We start from the raw sequence: 20,041 nt of genomic DNA on the forward strand, positions 1-20,041 counted from the left end.
TCAAGTCCAGGAAGCACAGAGAGTCCCATACAGGATAAATACAAGAAGAAACACACCAAGACACACATTAATCAAACTGTCAAAAAATAAATAAAAAGAAAACAAATTAAAAGCAGCAAGGGAAAAACAACAAATAACACACAAGGGAATCCCCATAAGGTTAACAGCTGATCTTTCAGCAGAAACTATGCAAGTCAGAAGGGACTGGCAGGACATATTTAAAGTGATGAAGGAGAAAAACCTGCAACCAAGATTACTCTACCCAGAAAGGATCTCATTCAGATTTGATGGAGAAATTAAAACCTTTACAGACAAGCAAAAGCTGAGAGAGTTCAGCACCACCAAACCAGCTTTATAGCAAAGGTTAAAGGACCTTCTCTAGGCAAGAAACACAAGAGAAGGAAAAGTCTTACAATAACAAACCAAAACACTTAAGAAAATGGGAATAGGAACATACATATCAATAATTACCTTAAATGTAAATGGACTAAATGCTCCCACCAAAAGACACAGACTGGCTGAATGGATACAAAGACAAGACCCATATATATGCTGTCTACAAGAGACCCACTTCAGACCTAGAGACACATAAGACTGAAAGTGAGGGGATGGAAAAATATATTCCATGCAAATGGAAAACAAAAGAAAGCTGTAGTATCAATTCTCATATCAGGAAAAATAGACTTTAAAATAAAGACTATTAGAAGAGACAAAGAAAGACACTACATAATGATCAAGGTATTGATCCAAGAAGAAGATATAACAATTGTAAATATTTATGCACCCAACATAGGAGCACCTCAATACATAAGGCAAATACTAACAGCCATAAAAGGGGAAATCGATAGTAACACAATCATAGTAGAGGACTTTAAAACCTCACTTTCACCAATGAACAGATCATCCAAAATGAAGATAAATAAGGAAACAGAAGCTATAAATGATACACTAAAAAAGATGGACTTAATTGAGATATAGAACATTCCATCCAAAAACAACAGAATACACATTTTCTCAAGTGCTCATGAAACATTCTGCAGGATAGATCATATCTTGGGTCACAAATCAAGCCTGGTAAATTTAAGAAAATTAAAATTGTATCAAGTATCTTTTCCGACCACAATGCTAGGAGACTAGATATCAATTACAGAAAAAGATCTGTAAAAAATACAAACACATGGAGGGTTAACAATACAGTACTTAATAACGAAGTGATCACTGAAAAAATAAAAGAGGAAATCAAAAAATACATTGAAACAAATGACAATGAAGACACGACGAACAAAAATCTATGGGATGCAGCAAAAGGAGTTCTAAGAGGAAAGTTTATAGCAATACAATCCTACCTTAAGATACAGGAAACATCTCAAATAAACAAAGTAACCTTGCACCTAAAGCAATAAGACAAAGAAGAACAAAAAAAACCCCAAAGTTAGCAGAAGGAATGAAATTATAAAAATCAGATCAGAAATAAATGAAAAATAAATGAAGGAAATGATAGCAAAGATCAATAAAACTAAAAGCTGGTTCTTTGAGAAGGTAAACAAAATTGATAAATCATTAGCCAGACTGATCAAGAATAAAAGGAAGAAGACTCAAATCAATAGAATTGGAAATGAAAAAGGAGAAGTAACAACTGACACTGCACAAATACAAAAGATCATGAGAGATTACTACAGGCAACTCTAGGCCAATAAAATGGACAACCTGGAAGAAAAGGACAAATTCTTAGAAATGCATAAACTTCTGAGACTGAACCAGGAAAATATAGAATATATGAACAGAAAAATCACAAGCACTGAAATTGAAACTGTGATTAAAAATCTTCCAACAAACAAAAGCCCAGGACCAGATGGCTTCACAGGTGAATTCTATCAAACATTTAGAGAAGAGCTAACACCTATCCTTCTCAAACTCTTCCAAAATATAGCAGAGGGAGGAACATTCCCAAACTCATTCTACGAGGCCACCATCACCTTGATACCAAAACTAGACAAGGATGTCACAAAGAAAGAAAACTACAGGCCAATATCACTGATGAACATAGATGCAAATATCCTCAACAAAATACTAGCAAACAGAATCCAACAACACATTAAAAGAATCATACACCATGATCAAGTGGGGTTTATTCCAGGAATGCAAGGATTGTTCAATATACGCAAACCAATCAATGTGATCCACCATATCAACAAACTGAAGGAGAAAAACCGCACGATCATCTCAATAGATGCAGAGAAAGCTTTCGACAAAATTCAACAACAATTTATGATAAAAAGTCCTGGAGAAAGTAGGCAGAGAGGGAACGTTCCTCAACATAATAAAGGCCATGTATGACAAACCGACAGTCAACATCGTCCTCAATGGTGAAAAACTGAAAGCATTTCCACTAAGATCAGGAAGAAGACAAGGTTGCCCACTCTCACCACTCTTATTCAACATAGTTTTGGAAGTTTCAGACACAGCAATCAGAGAAGAAAAGCAAATAAAAGGAATCCAAATTGGAAAAGAAAAAGTAAAGCTGTCACTGTTTGCAGATGACATGATACTATACATAGAGAATCCTAAAGATGCTACCACAAAACTACTAGAGGTAATCAATGACTCTGGTAAAGTAGCAGGATACAAAATTAATGCACAAAAATCTCTGGCATTCCTATACACTAATGATGAAAAATCTGAAAGTGAAATCAACAAAACACTCCCATGTACCATTGCAACAAAAATAATAAAATATCTAGGAATAAACCTACCTACGGAGACAAAAGACCTGTATGCCAAAAATTATAAGATACTGATGAAAGAAATTAAAGATGATACAAATAGATGGAGAGATATACCATGTTCTTGGATTGGAAGAATCAACATTGTGAAAATGACTCTACTACCCAAAGCAATCTATATATTCAATGCAATCCCTATCAAACTACCACTGGTATTTTTCATAGAACTAGAACAAAAAATTTCACAATTTGTATGGAAACAAAAAGACCCCAAATAGCCACAGCAATCTTGAAAATGAAAAACGGAGCTGGAGGAATCAGGCTGCCTGACTTCAGACTACAGTACAAAGCTACAGTAATCAAGACAGTATGGTACTGGCACAAAAACAGAAACATAGATCAAAGGAAAAGGACAGAAAGCCCAGAGATAAACCCACACACATATGGTCACCTTATCTTTGATAAAGGAGGCAAGAATGTACAGTGGAGAAAGGACAGCCTCTTCAATAAGTGGTGCTGGGAAAAGTGGACAAGTACATGTGAAAGTATGAGATTAGATCTCTCCCAAACACCATACACAAAAATAAGCTCAAAATGGATTAAAGACCTAAATGTAGCACCAGAAACTTTCAAGCTCTTAGAGGAAAACATAGGCAGAACACTCTATGACATAAATTGCAGCAAGATCCTATTAGACCCTCCTCCTAGAGAAATGGAAATAAAATCAAAAATAAACAAATGGGACCTAATGAAACTTCAAAGCTTTTGCAGAGCAAAGGAAACCATAAACACGACCAAAAGACAACCCTCTGAATGGGAGAAAATATTTGCAAATGAAGCAACTGACAAAGGATTAATCTCCAAAATTTATAAGCATCTCCTGCAGCTCAATAACATAAAATCAAAAAACTCAATCCAAACATGGGCAGAAGACCTAAATAGACATTTCTCCACAGAAGATATACAGACTGCCAACAAACACATGAAAGAATGTTCAACATCATTATTCATTAGAGAAATGTAAATCAAAACTACAAGGAGATATCATCTCACACCAGTCAGAATGGCCATCATCAAAGAATCTAGAAACAATAAATGCTGGAGAGGGTGTGGAGTAAAGGGAACACTCTTGCACTGCTGGTGGGAATGTGAATTGGTACAGCCACTATGGAGAACAGTATGGAGGTTCCTTAAAAAACTACAAATAGAGCTATGATATAACCCAGCAATCCCACTACTGGGCATACACACTGAGAGAACCATAATTCAAAAATAGTCATGTACCAAAATGTTCATTGCAGCTCTATTTACAATAGCCCGGTGATGGAAACAACCTAAGTGTCCATCATCGGATGAATGGATAAAGAAGACGTGGCACATATATACAATGGAATATTACTCATCCATAAAAAGAAACGAAATTGAGCTATTTGTAATGAGGTGGATAGAGCTAGAGTCTGTCATACAGAGTGAAGTAAGTCAGAAAGAGAAAGACAACTACAGTATGCTAACACATATATATGGAATTTAAGGAAAAAAATGTCATGAAGAACCTAGGGGTAAGACAGGAATAAAGACACAGACCTACTAGAGAATGGACTTGAGGATACGAGGAGGGGGAAGGGTAAGCTGTGACAAAGCGAGAGAGAGGCTCTCTCACTATATATATAGTGTATATATATATATACACACTGCCAAACGTAAGGTAGATAGCCAGTGGGAAGCAGCCGTATAGCACAGGGATATCAGCTCAGGGCTTTGTGACCGCCTGGATGGGTGCTATAGGGAGGGTGGAAGGGAGGGAGATGCAAGAGGGAAGAGATATGGGAACATATGTATATGTACAACTGATTCATTTTGTTATAAAGCAGAAACTAACACACAATTGTAAAGTAATTATACTCCAATAAAGATGTAAAAAAAAAGAGGAAATCGACAGTAACACATTCATAGTAGGGGATTTTTACACCCCACTTTCACCAATGAACGGATCATCCAAAATGAAAATAAGTAAGGAAACACAAGCTTTAAATGATCCACTAAACAAGAAACACTTAATTGATATTTATAGGACATTCCATCCAAAAACAACAGAATACACATTTTTCTCAAGTGCTCATGGAACACTCTCCAGGATAGATCATATCTTGGGTCACAAATCCAGCCTTGGTAAATTTAAGAAACTTGAAATCGTATCAAGTATCTTTTCCGACCACAACGCTATGAGACTAGATATCAATTACAGAAAAAGACCTGTAAAAACTACAAACATATGGAGGCTAAATAATGCACTACTTAATAACGAAGTTATCACTGAAGAAATCAAAGAGGAAATCAAAAAATACCTAGAAACAAATGACAATGGAGACACGATGACCCAAAACCTATGGGATGCAGCAAAAGCAGTTCTAAGAGGGAAGTTTATACCAATACCATTCTACCTTAAGAAACAGGAAAAATCTCGAATAAACAAGCTAATCTTGCATCTAAAGCAATTAGAGTAAAAAGTACAAAAAAAATCCAAAGTTAGCAGAAGGAAAGAAATCATAAAGATCAGATCAGAAATAAATGAAAAAGAAATGAAGGAAACGACAGCAAAGATCAATAAAACTAAAAGCTGGTTCTTTGGGAAGATAAACAAAATTGATAAACCATTAGCCAGGCTCAACAAGAAAAAAAGGGAGAAGACTCAAATCCATAGAATTAGAAATGAAAATGGAGAAGTAAGAACTGACACTGCAGAAATACAAAAGATCATGAGAGATTACTACAGGCAACTCTATGGCAATAAAATGGACAACCTGGAAGAAATGGACAAATTCTTAGAAATGCACAACCTGCCAAAACTGTATCAGGAAGAAATAGTAAATATGAACAGACCATCACAAGCACTGAAATTGAAACTGTGATTTAAAATCTTCCAACAAAGAAAGCCCAGGACCAGATGGCTTCACAGGTGAATTCTATCAAACATTTAGAGAAGAGCTAACACCTATCCTTCTCAAACTCTTCCAAAATACAGCAGAGGGAGGAACACTCCCAAACTCATTCTACGAGGCCACCATAGCCTGATATCAAAACCAGACAAGGATGTCACAAAGAAAGAAAACAACAGGCCAATATCACTGATGAACATAGATGCAAAAATCCTCAACAAAATGCTGGCAAACAGAACCCAACAGCACATTAAAAGGATCATACACCATGATCGAGTGGGGTTTTTTCCAGGAATGCAAGGTTTCTTCAATATACACAAATCAATCAATGTGATACACCATATTAACAAATTGAAGAAGAAAAACCATATGGTCATATCAAGAGACGCAGAGAAAGCTTTTGACAAAATTCAACACACATTTATGATAAAAACTCTCCAGAAAGTAGGCATAGAGGGAAGTTTCCTCAACATAATAAAGGCCATATATAACAAACACACAGCCAACATCGTCCTCAATGGTGAAAAACTGAAAGCATTTTCACTAAGATCAGGAACAAGACAAGGTTGCCCACTCTCACCACTCTTATTCAACATAGTTTTGGAAGTTTCAGCCACAGCAATCAGAGAAGAAAAGGAAATAAAAGGAATCCAAATCGGAAAAGAAGTAAAGCTGTCACTGTTTGCAGATGACATGATACTATGCATAGAGAATCCTAAAGATGCTACCACAAAACTACTAGAGCTAATCAATGACTTTGGTAAAGTAGCAGGATACAAAATTAATGCACAGAAATCTCTGGCATTCCTATACACTAATGATGAAAAATCTGAAAGTGAAATCAAGAAAACACTCCTATGTACCACTGCAACAAAAATAATAAAATATCTAGGAATAAACCTACCTAAGGAGACAAAAGACCTGTATGCAGAAAATTATAAGACACTGATGAAAGAAATTAAAGATGATACAAATAGATGGAGAGATATACCATGTTCTTGGATTGGAAGAATCAACATTGTGAAAATGACTCTACTACCCAAAGCAATCTATATATGCAATGCAATCCCTATCAAACTACCACTGGCATTTTTCACAGAACTAGAACAAAAAATTTCACAATTTGTATGGAAACAAAAAAGACCCTGAATAGCCAAAGCAATCTTGAGAAAGAAAAGCGGAGCTTGAGGAATCTGGCTCACTGACTTCAGACAATACTACAAAGCTACAGTAATCAAGACAGTATGGTAGTGGCACAAAAACAGAAATATAGATCAATGGAAAAGGATAGAGAGCCCAGAGATAAACCCTCACACAGATGGTCACCTTATCTTTGATAAAGGAGGCAGGAATGTACAGTAGAGAAAGGACAGCCTCTGCAATAAGTGGTGCTTGGAAAACTGGACAGGTACATGTAAATGTATGAGATTAGATCACTCCCTAACAGCATACACAAAAATAAGCTCAAAATGGATTAAAGACCTAAATGTAAGGACAGAAACTATCAAACTCTTATAGGAAAACATAGGCAGAACACTCTATGACATAAATCACAGCAAGATCCTTTTTTAACCACCTCCTAGAAAATGGAAATAAAAACATAAATAAAGAAACTGGACCTAATGAAACTTCTAAGCTTTTGCACAGGAAAGGGAACCATAAGCAAGACCAAAAGGCAACCCTCTGAATGGGAGAAAATATTTGCAAATGAAGCAACTGACAAAGGATTAATCTCCAAAATTTACAAACAGCTCATGTAGTTCAATAACAGAAAAACAAACAACCCATTCCAAAAATGGGCAGAAGACCTAAATAGCGATTTCTCCAAAGAAGATATACAGATTGCCAAAAAATACATGAAAGAATGCTCAACATCATTAATCATTAGAGAAATGCAAAGCAACAGTACAATGAGATATCATCTAACACCAGTTAGAATGGCCATCATCAAAGAATCTAGAAACAATAAATGCTGGAGAGGGTGTGGAGAAAAGGGAACACTCTTGCATTGCTGGTGGGAATGTGAATTGGTACAGCCACTATGGAAAACAGTATGGAGGTCCTTAAAAAACTACAAATAGAACTACCATATGACTCAGCAATCCCACTACTGGGCATATACCCTGAGAAAACCATAATTCTAATAGAGTCATGTACCAAAATGTTCATTGCAGCTCTATTTACAATAGCCCGGAGATGGAAACAACCTACGTGTCCATCATCTGATGAATGGATAAAGAAGATGTGGCACATATATACAATGGAATATTACTCAGCCATAAAAAGAAATGAATTTGAGCTATTTGTAATAAGGTGGATGGACCTAGAGTCTGTCATACAGAGTGAAGTAAGTCAGAAAGAGAAAGACAAATACCGTATGCTAACACATATATATGGAATTTAAGGGAAAAAATGTCATGAAAAACCTAAGGATAAGACAGGAATAAAGACACAGATCTACTAGAGAATGGATTTGAGGATATGGGGAGGAGGAAATGTAAGCTGTGACAAAGTGAGAGAGTGGCATGGACATATATACACTACCAAACGTAAAATAGATAGCTAGTGGGAAGCAGCCGCGTAGCACAGGGAGATCAGCTCGGTGTTCTGTGACCACCTAGAGGGGTGGGATAGTGAGAGTGGGAGGGAGGGAGATGCAAGAGGGAAGAGATATGGGAATATATGTATATGTATAACTGATTCACTTTGTTATAAAGCAGAAACTAACACACCATTGTAAGGCAATTATCCTCCAATAAAGATGTAAAACAAACAAACAAACAAACAACAACAAAAAACCCACAGTGGTCTGCAATATCCACATCTATATCCCTTACACTGTTAACACTAGAGTTTCATAAAACAGATATTTACTTGTTGGATCAACTGAGTTGCACATAATCTTTGGACCCCTACTTTAGGCCCAACACTGGCTAAAGTATGTGTTAATAAAGATGTTTTAATGTAAACCAGACCCCAGGTCTTATTGACTCCATATGCTTTGTTTCAAATCATAACTCTATACACTTTTGTCTCAAAACCACTTTTGAGACAAAAAAATCTATCATACTGGAAACAAAGTTTTGAAAGAGATTTTAATCATCTTGTATCTGATAACTGTCCCAAATAATATCTAATGCAAAATTATCACAAAGCAACACACACACTGACACACATCCCTGGAATATTCTAAAATATATTCAAATATTTAAACAGTGAGATCCAGGTGCTCATAATTCAGAGCATAGAAATCTAACTAATGTTAGGCAGAGTATCTTTTAAATTGTGCAAACCCCATATAGGATTAACAATGCAGACCTAACCATATCTGAGAATATACTTTTCTTGACACTCCCCCCAACAAATATGTCACACATCTATAGTAACAAAATGAAAGCCAAAGGTAGCCATTTTTTAAAAAAATGATCTTCACACAGAAACAACAAAAGAATGAGAATCATACCAGAAGCCAAATCCTCATTTTAATGTGGATTTGGTAAACCAGACTCTTCCCTACTTAAGACCGTCTATAAAGCACTTTAAAATTTCCAGAGAGGCTATAGCAATTGTATATTTATATATTTTAAGACACGTACATCTCATAGCAAACCCCAACGAAGATGAAATCAAGAGAAATCTCTGACCTTTCTTCCAAAAGGCTAATAGGTATTTACTTATCATCCATAACATATGGAACTATGAGAGGAATGTCTTTATAATATTAAAAAATTAAGACTTCAAGTAGAGATCCTCTCCCCTCTTCTTACTAGACCTCACTACTACTACTGCTGCTGCTGCTATTACTACTACCACCACCACCATCACCACCACCATCATCACCACCACTAGAGGGATTCTCTAGTGTGTTGGAAGACATCCTCTCCTGGGGCAATTACACTTCAATTTCTACAGCAGAAACTTCCATTTGATCACTATCTGCTACTTCTCTCTATTCAGAATAAACTTGACAACCTCTCCTCTTCTTTTTTAAAGAAAATTCATTTAATAACTGTACACACACACACACACACACACACCCAAGTGTACAAGATTTATTTAAAAGGCTTTTCTTAAAAGGTCCAAAAGTTACAGCAGGTACGTAATATTATACATATATTACTCCCTTCATTCCCACAGGGCATCATTTATTAAAAGCTTCTTTGGTGCCAAGTATTAAGCACTTTTCGTGCATTACCTGGTCTAATCCTCACATAATCTTAAAAGGTAGATTCTATTCTTACCACCTCTTTAGTGAAGAAAGTAGTGAGGCTTATAGAGGTGAAGTATTCCAAGGTTCTTCCCAGACTGAAGCTCTCTTAAGTCCCTGAGTAAAGCCATTATCTATATTTTGCTCTAATAAGGGAACGTTTACTAAAAGGTAGCCAGTTTTTAGGTGTATTTTAATGAGATTTCTCTCCCTGTCAATCAGACTGGCATGTACATACAATGCAAATAATGAAATAAAGAGACTGGCCGGCACATAAAACATCATTAAAATTTTCCTTCTCAAGATAGAGAAGCTGCTATTATAATGTGGCTTGTAAAGAGTATGTAATTAAGGTTAAAACAAGAATACACCCTTTTCAAATGATTAAATTAAAACCTCTGACTCATAACTTAAAAAACAATTTAATTTAAATCCAAGTAGTACTGAATTAGGTGTCATTTTTTTCTCTAAATATTTTTTTATTTCCTCTTTGATTTCTTCAGTGATCTCTTGGTTATTTAGTAACGTATTGTTTAGCCTCCATGTGTTTGTATTCTTCACATTTTTTTCCCTGTAATTTATTTCTAATCTCATAGTGCTGTGGTCAGAAAAGATGCTTGATACGATTTTAATTTTCTTAAATTTACCGAGGCTAGATTTGGGACACAAGATGTGACTTATCCTGGAGAATGTTCCGTGTGCACTTGAGAAGAAAGTGTAATCTGCTGTTTTTGGATGGAATGTCCTATAAATATCAGTTAAATCCATCTGGTCTATTGTGTCATTTAAAGCTTCTGTTTCCTTATTGATTTTCTGTCTGGATGATCTGTCCATTAGTGTAAATGAAGTGTTAAAAGTCCCCCACTATTATTGTGTCACTGTCGATTTCCTCTTTTATAGCTGTTAGCATTTGCCTTATGTATTGAGGTGCTCCTATGTTGGGTGCATATATATTTATAATTGTTATATATTCTTGGATTGATCTCTTGATCATTATGTAGTGTCCCTTCTTGTCTCTTGTAACATTCTTTATCTTAAAGTCTATTTTATCTGATACAAGTATTGCTACTCCAGCTTTCTTTTGATTTCCATTTGCATGGAATATCTTTTTCCATCCCCTCACTTTCAGTCTGTATGTGTCCCTAGGTCTGAAGTGATTCTCTTGTAGACAGCATATATATGGTTTTTTTTTTTTTTTTGCTGTATGTGGGCCTCTCACTGTTGTGGCTTCTCCCGTTGCAGAGCACAGGCTCCGGATGCGCAGGCTCAGCAGCCACGGCTCACAGGCCTAGCTGCTCCGCAGCATATGGGATCTTCCCAGACCGGGGCACGAACCCATGACCCCTGCATCGGCAGGCGGACTCTCAACCACTGCACCACCAGGGAAACCCTACATGGGTCTTTTTGTATCCATTCAGCGAGCCTGTGTCTTTTGGTTGGAGCATTTAATCCATTCACATTTAAGGTAATTATTGTTATGTATGGTCCTATAACTATTTTCTTAATTGCTTTGGGTTTGTTTTTGTAGGTCCTTTCCTTCTCTTGTGTTTCCCACTTAGAGATGTTCCTTTAGCATTTGTTGTAGAGCTGATTTGGTGGTGCTGAATTCTCTTAGCTTTTGTTTGTCTGTAAAGCTTTTGATTTCTCCGTTGAATCTTCAGGAGATCCTTGCCAGCTACAGTAATCTTGGTTGTAGGTTCCTCCCTTTCATCAAATATATCATGCCACTCCCTTCTGGACTGTAGAGTTTCTGCTGAGAAATCAGCTGTTAACCTTATGGGAGTTCCCTTGTGTGTTATTTGTTATTTTTCCCTTGTTGCTTTTAATAATTTTTCTTTGTCTTTAATTTTTGTCAATTTGATTACTATGTGTCTTGGTGTGTTTCTCCTTATCCTGCCTGGGACTCTCTGTGCTTCCTGTACTTGGGTGGCTATTTCCTGACCCATGTTAGGAAAGTTTTTGACTATAATCTCTTCAAATATTTTCTCGGATCCTTTCTCTGTCTCTTCTCCTTCTGGGACCCCAATAATGTGAATGTTGTTGCATTTAATGTTGTCCCAGAGGTCTCTTAGGTTGTCTTCATTTCTTTTCATTCTTTTTTATTTATTGGTTCCATAGCAGTGAATTTCACCATTCTGTCTTCCAGGTCACTTATCCATTCTTCTGCCTCAGTTATTCTGCTATTGATTCCTTCTAGTGTATTTTTCATTTCAGTTATTGTATTGTTCATCTCTGTTTGTTCTTGAATTATTCTAGGTGTTTGTTCTTGAATTCTTCTAGGTCTTTGTTAAACATTTCTTGCATCTTCTTGATCTTTGCCTCCATTCTTTTTCCAAGGTCCTGGATGATCTTCACTATCATTATTCTGAATTCTTTTTCTGGAAGGTTGCCTATCTCCACTTCATCTAGTTGTCTTTCTGGGGTTTTATCTTGTTCTTTTTATCTCGTTCCTTGTTCCTAAATAGTCCTCTGCCTTTTCATTTTGTCTATCTTTCTGTGAATGTGGTTTTTGTTCCATAGGCTGCAGGACTGTAGTTATTCTTGCTTCTGCTGTCCTAGGTCTCATTTTTGAAAATGAGGATTATACACAAAGATTGTCTTTAGCATTGGGGGTGGGAGAAGTTAAGTCTGGGCATAAAGTTGCCAGATTTAGCAAATAAAAATACAGGACACCCAGTTAAATTTGTATTTCAGAAGTATGTCCCATACAATGTTTAGGATATATTAAGAAAAGTATTCATTGTTTATCTGAACTCAACTTTAACTGGGTGTCCTGTATTTATCTAGCAATCTAAGCTAAGGAGGAAGAACTAAATGGACTCAGTTTTAGCTCTAATATGTTCTTGGGTTTTTTTTTGTTTGTTTTTTTAAGCAACAGTTTAAAGGGAAGTAAAAAATATAAGCTTTTCTGGCAGGTTTAAACCAAAGGAATGTTTCACTTAGAGTTAATGTTTAGTGGAAGCTCTGAAAACACAAGCACTACTTCCATAGCTACTTTGTTATGTGATCATTAAAATAAAGAAGCTCTAAGCTCAGTCTGTCATTGTATGCAGATGATTTATAAATGATTTTCCTCCTCCTTCCTTCCCCCTCAAAAAAAACAAAATGCAGTGAAGTACTTGCAGCAAACCTAATCTGATGTGAAAACCAAAACAAACAACAAAAAAAATGAAAATAGCTTTTACTACCTGCCAGGTGCATGTTATCAGGGCCACAGATCTTCAGCACCTTCTTAAGAATCTCATAAAATAGTGTCATTAATTATTTATTTGCACCTCAAAGCAGAGTTCAATGTAAACATTCGAGATCAGGTAGAAAAAGAAGAGAAGCTATCATTTTCCTTTAGAACCCAGGCCTCAGTCATTCAAGTTGATTTATTAATTTTTATAATGATTGGAACATTAATTCCCCTATATGCCAGGTACTGTGCCAGGCCACACTTTCTTTCTGCCTCCCCAGAGTCCAGACTAGCTGGTAAGAGATTACTAGGATATGCTCAATAAATATTATAACAGAGGTATGTATAAAAAGTCGACTTCCTCACTCCTGGCCTAAAAGCCAGTTAGAAAATTCACATGGAAAACCAAAACCATGTCCGTGATTTATTGATAAATAACTTGTAGGTCATAGTGTTTTCTGTGGTGGACATTTTGGTTTTGTATAAGTTGAAGGGAACAGTTCTGAGATTCCTCCAGTCTCAGGGTGATACCAGGCCAGGTTCTCTAGGCTGGTTCTGTTTAGTTTAGAATCCTTGGCTCAGCCTACACCCTAAATCCAAAACTAGCCAAATCACCACGCAAGGGAGAATGGCCATTCTCCCGCAGGCAGTGGCCCAGCCTGAGCACAGCACAATAACCTGTGGTGTTTGAAAAGCTACAAGTGCTCAGGTTCCACCCAAGACTACTCTACTACTCCACTCTAAGGATGGGTTCCAAAAAAAAAAAAAGACTCCCCAAGCAATTCAAATGTACAGCTTTGGTTAAGAACACTACCTAGCCAAATGACGCAAATCACATCAGGCTGTGCTCATATTAGGGCTGCACAGGATGTTCATCCATCCTGAGGTTAATTGTCTCCCCACCAGGTGACTAAAAAAAAAAAGTCACAAGAATGAATGTGTTCTTTCTTTAGCGCTATTTCATGGACTAAAATACTCTAAGATGGCTCAACTTTCATCCAAGCTGCCTGCTGAGGCCATGGTGAAACCCCTTTGAGGGCAAATATACAGGAAACATTCAATAGCTCATGAAACAGCTTTACTTTAATGTTTCAGAAAACGAAAGAAAACAAAAACTGGGGCTAGGAGATGATCTTTTAAATACACTGCACTGCCTTATATATAAGGTCATGAACTGTGTTCAAGGGAACAGTGCATTACACTCAGATTTTGCTGGGTTTAGTATATAAAGGAGGCAGAAAGGGAAGGATGTGTGGTTTAAATCCACTGCAACAACAAAAACTGCAAATGAAGCAGTCATTTCTTCCTGAGTTCATGAGTGACCCCTGTGTGACAGAGTAAATTATCTGATCATTTGATGTTTAGACTACTGCATACTCAAATAGAGAAAAAAACATTTCCTTGAAATTCAATAATACCACCAACATTTTATGCTGCAAATACAGCACATTTCAAAAAAATAAGTAAAAAGATATTTTAAATAAGTCCAATGTTCTCAATCTTGCCTGCTTTATGTATTTACAACAACATGCAGTTCTCTGGCTCAACCCCATTTCCCCATGCCAAGTCAATTCAGAAAGCAATCCCTTCACTAGATAGACACTAAGGACCAGGAACAATAAAAGGAATAACAAGTACTTCAATGGCCTCTGTCATCAGACAGTTCCATAGTGCACATATATGATGTCACATCAAAATAGAGAAGAGCATAAGGGTACAAGGAAGACAGACTGATAACTGATGGCACCTTCCATAACTAGACCCCTGTAAATATAGCTCCTCTAACCACGAGCACTCCACACCAGCCCCGGATAAAACAGGTCCTGTTTGTGTGAGGGGATGCCAATTTTTTAAGATAAAGGAACAGAGGCCTCCATTAACAGATTTGATTAACAGAAACAAAACTAAAACTCTGTCTCCACCCTAAATAAGCATCAATTAGTTATTAAAAATTGTAATGAGTTTTTCTATTCTGTATCATAGCAGGATAAAAATAATCTAGGATCTCTCAGTGTTGTTTTTTAAAATAAGAATGTGCATTCTATGTAGTTAAATTCCTTTTACTGTCTCCCAAAAGCTGAAGAAACCAGCACTTACGGATACAATCTGAACCATGCACAAATCTAAACATAAAGGCTTGAAATGCCGTAAATATGCATACTGTTCACAGTTTACAACAAATGTTCATAGACAGTATCTTGTTTTAGCCTCCCAGGAGCTTCATGAGATATTAGGAACATCCTCATTTTACAAATGATAAAGCTGAAGCACAGAGATGCTAAACATCTTGCCTAAGATGATTCTGGATCCTGCTGTCTCCTCCCAAACTCAGAAAAAAAAAAAGAAAAAAAATATTTTGCTTACACCCAGGTTTACTACACCACCCAGGCTTTTCTGAGTAATGCAGTAAAATCAGGTATTAATACTGTCATATATGAATGCTGAATGTCATGCCCTCTCCAAGTTCTATAGCAACTGTTCACTTTTACATGGTCAGGAAGACCCCTTTGTGAAATCTAATGAAAGCGAAGGAATCCCCACCCCATAAAAAAGCACATATGCAAATGTTCATAGTAGCATTATTCATAATAGCCAAAAAATGGAAACCAAACCACCCAAATGTCCATCACCTGATGAATGGATAAACAAAATGTGGTATATCCATACAGAGGAATATCATTCAGCCAAAAAAGAAATGGTGTACTGATACAAGATGGATAAAGCTTGAAAACATTATGCTAAATAAAAGAAACTAGCCACAAAAGACCACATGTCATATGATTCTATTTACATGAAACAACCAGAATAGGCACATCAATAGACACAGAAGGTAGATTAGTGGTTGTCTAGGGCTCTTGGTGGGTTGGAGGGAAGTGGGGAGTGACTGCTCATGGGTGTGGGCTTTCTTGTTGAGCTGATGAAAATGTTCTAAAATTGTGTGGGTGGCTGCAAAGCAATAAACATACTTGAAAACCACTGAATTGTACACTTTAAAAGGTGTATTGTATGGTATGTAAATTATAGCTCAATAAAGATGTTATGGGACTTCCCTTGTGGTGCAGTGATTAAGAATCTGCCTGCCAATGCAGGGGACATGGGTTTGAGCCCTGGCCTAGGAAGATTCCACATGCCCATGGAGCAACTAAGCCCGTGTGCCACAACTACTGAAGCCCGTGCACCTAGAGCCCATGCTCCACAACAGAAGAAGCCACTGCAATGAGAAGCCCGTGCACCACAACGAAGAGTAGCCTCAACTCGCCGCAACTAGAAAAAGCCTGCATGCAGCAACCAAGACCCAATGCAATATTTTTGTATTTATTTACAAAAATAAATAAATTTATTTTAAAAATACTAAAAAAAATGCTATTTAAAAAAATCATTTAAAATGCACATACAAATAACATTTCCCAGATAATTTCTGAGGGTTTGCTAAAGCCCAGAAGCCCATCTACAGGTACAGCACAAGGTCCAAGACAGCACAGGTCCAAGACACAAAGTCAGTAACTCTTGCTCTATAGAAACAAGAATCATCCTATTTTCTTTGTTTTACAGATTAAGTCTTATTTCAGTTCCCCCCACCACAACTACCAAGCCTGTCTCCTACTTTTTAAGATCACTACTTCATTTATTGGTTCATGTGACCACAGTTTTCAATATTAATTCATTAAAAACCATTAAATACTTTCATAAATATAACTTTAACAGCTACAAAGAACTTTTAGTAATTGAATGACTACTGCTTGCAAGGCATAGTTGGAATTCAAAAATGTAAAAGATACTTCTGCCCTCAAGGAGCTTAAAATCTAACAAGTGCGATAAGAGCGAAACGAACAACAATACACAAAACAGAAGGTGAATCTTGCACTAAAAAGGCCAGGGAAGATCAGTGAGGAAGAATGATTGAAGGAAAGCTTCTTGGCAGAGGTGGACATTTAATGCTGAATGTTGAAGAGTAGGTAGGATTTGAACATGCAGAGGAGTAAAGAGAATTTGAGATGCGAGGAGAAGTGGGGATGTTTCAGAATAGTTCCTAGGGACCACGAAGATGGGCCTTAATGTCAAGCTAAGGATCCTGACTTTATTTGGTAGGCTCAGAGAAGCCAAAGAAGGCTGCTGAGTACGGTAGTTAGCGAATCAAAGCAGTATATTAAGAAGATTAATTGTTCAGTAATGTGTGGGTACACGTAGAAGAGAGAAATGGAGACAAGGAAACAAACTGGGAGTCTATTAAACAGTATGAAGTGAAAGGGCTACGCTCTCTGCCCTGTATCTGTTCACGTGGTAAACCTACAACCCAGAAATGGTTACTGCCCACGAGAACAGGCACAGGGCAGATCAGCACGTTTACCTGACTGGAATGACTGAGTATTCCGCTCAAAAGAGACAAAGAGGAAACAGGAGGTTACCTAAAATGCTTCCAAACTACACAAAGCGATGTTAAACACAGGTACTGGGAAAAAGGGTAGGAGGCCTGAGTCAAGTGACACCGCCCCGCAAAGAAAATGCCCTGCCGAAATCTCCAGACCAGCTTCCCTAGGCCAAGAACCTTCGCCCTTTTACTTCCAATCCCCGCCCAACCCCTGAGAGACCCTCCACCTCCCCTTCCCCTTCCGCTCTGGCTCACTTGTCCCGGATGATGGTCTGCAGCTCCCGGATCTGATCATTCATTGGCAGGAGCTTAAGCTGCGCCCCGATCTGTCGGGAGAGTTCGCAGTCCCCTAGGAGGGAGTCGCTGGCTGGCGCGTCAGAGTTGCCAGTGCCACCGTTGCTCTCTGAGTTGAGGGTGACGCCGCCGCAGGCCTGTGAGTCCCGCTCAGCCGGTACGCTAGAAGAGCTTACTCTCCCCCTGAGGAGAGTCAGCTTGCCCGCGAAGTCGCTGTTTCCCCCGGCATGGTCCGGGATCAGTTCGCCAGCTTGCTGCGGCTCGGGGTTTTGGGTCGAGGCACAGTTTACTTGCTGGTTGTGACAGGGCATGGAGTCCAGACACCGTAACTCCGTGGCCATACACCAGGCACCAGGCCGTCCCCGACCCCTAAGGATAAAGGAGAGCAGAGAGAACGGACCAAAGCTCCTATGCTCTCCCGGTCGCCCCGCCTCCTCGCAACCTCTAACCGCCGCTGCCCTCTCACCCCTTTGGCCTCCACCGCTTCCCTTTCGCACATTACGTCCCGGCCCCGCCCACACCAGACTTACAGCCCGCCTAGACACTCGATTGGCTTTGCTCCCTGCCACTCTGCAGCGAACGGCTTGTTAACCCTTTGCGTTGCCCCAGCTGCGTGGGGATCCCACACCGAACTTGGCAGACAAGGTGAGGCCAGGGATATTTGGTTTCCGGGTCTCCCGGGAGCCTCTAGGGATTCTGCCTGCAGAACTTTGAGTGAGTGAGAGAGCCGGGGGAAAACTAGGGCTGGAGAGTGCTAAAATGATGACACACAAAGACCCATGTTTTCAGACTTTGTGTCTTGGCAGAAAAGTTAAACTTCGGTAACTGCATCTACTGTATAGCCCAAAAAGGAAGTTTAAAAATGCCTAGCAGCATGCTGAAGAGCCTGCCCTCTACTAGACTGTTGTACCAGCTGCAGCTTCCCAAGTGTGCTTGACTACTAGAGCTTTCCTTATCTTTATTGGTTGGACCCTACACTGTACAGTTACCATGAGGATTCTGACAGCATTTCAGATCCACTACCGCTTTGCTTCTTTTAAATACTTGGAAAGACACTTTTTTTGTTTGTTTGTTTGTTTTTAACGTGAGGATATAGTATAAAGGCTTGAGCTAAGAATGTCTAGGGCAGTGCTTTTCAACACCTTTGTGTGTTAGAACAATTATAAAGTTTGTTAAAATGCAGGTTGTCGTGGCCTACCTTTGAGATTCTGATTCAGTAGATCTGAGATGGGACCCAAGAATCTTTATTTTTAACACGTAACCCAACAATTCTGATTTTTTTTAAATGGTACTTTTTGAGAACAGTGGCTTACAGGCTCCCTTTTTGAAGAGCTACAAAGTCAGAAACCTGCTAATTCTACTAAAAAATTATTGAGCAGTATTTAACAATTTCCCTCCCGTCTCTGGACTTGACTTTGTCCATCTATAAATGAGATGCATTAACTATTTGACCCCTAAATGTTCTTCCAATTTTGACATTCTGTAATTCTATTTTGCCTTCCAAAAGCCAATTCTTAAAATTCCTTGTTCCACACCGGAACATAACCAGCATATGCAGAGATTCAAACAAATATGAGTAACGGATAACAGGAATATCGAGGCCTTTGGTGAGACTTGAGCCTTGATCTGGCTCTCTTTTCCATTTTTTCTTTGTTTGTTTGGTTTTTGTTTTGGTATCAGTATTAATGGTATTTTTCTCCCTTTTTTCTCTCCCATATTCTCTGCTTTGTGTCTTACCCTCTAGGTCAGTACACTGTTAGCTGTAATTATAGAGAGTTTAAATTTGATTGGATGATAAAAATTGCAGCCTTAAACTGTAATCCCACTCATTTTTGAAAGCCTGTGCATCTTTTCTCCTAGCACACAATGTGACTCAATGATCTCTGGGTTTAAAAGCTGAATCTGATAACATGAAGTGGGCAGGAGCAGTTAAATGGCTACTTTGCCAATGAATACTCTAAGGAAAACAATGAAATACAATATTTTTCACTATCAGTACTTTAAATGCAGTAATGAATTTAAAATGGTATTGTGAGACATCCCAGGACCAAAACTGTACTGAAGTCATTTTTGTCTAGTGTTTCATCAGGCAAATGACCTTGTTCTCAGTGCCACAGAATATGAATTAGAACAGTACAACCACCAGTGTGTCTTGTGTTTTCACTCTTATAAGAAACACCCATGCATATACTTACCTATATTAACCAATAATCATTAGCAAATCTATTTATCTAGTCAATTTAATTATTTAAGATGCTATTGAAGTAAAAGTCACTGATGATTAATGATAACACCTTAAATTTGGTGGTTTATAACCTACAAAGACCTTCTATA

General features: G+C 38.0%; 1 protein-coding gene across 3 annotated transcripts in view; it reads right to left on the bottom strand.

The window, feature by feature from the left end:
* UPRT (uracil phosphoribosyltransferase homolog) overlaps positions 1-18,136 on the bottom strand; it is a 39,722-nt gene extending 21,586 nt beyond the window's left edge. For 2 of the 3 annotated variants that reach the window (XM_060001772.1, XM_060001771.1), the window contains exon 1: positions 17,669-18,136. In XM_060001772.1, the coding sequence (XP_059857755.1) occupies positions 17,669-18,048 (380 nt within the window). In that variant the 5' untranslated portion in view covers positions 18,049-18,136. The remainder of the gene's footprint in view (positions 1-17,668) is intronic. The other variant, XM_060001773.1, reaches the window with a different exon arrangement.
* Between the last annotated feature and the right edge of the window lie 1,905 nt (positions 18,137-20,041).

The sequence above is a fragment of the Delphinus delphis genome, chromosome X (genome assembly GCF_949987515.2).
Source record: "Delphinus delphis chromosome X, mDelDel1.2, whole genome shotgun sequence".
Lineage (NCBI taxonomy): Eukaryota > Metazoa > Chordata > Mammalia > Artiodactyla > Delphinidae > Delphinus > Delphinus delphis.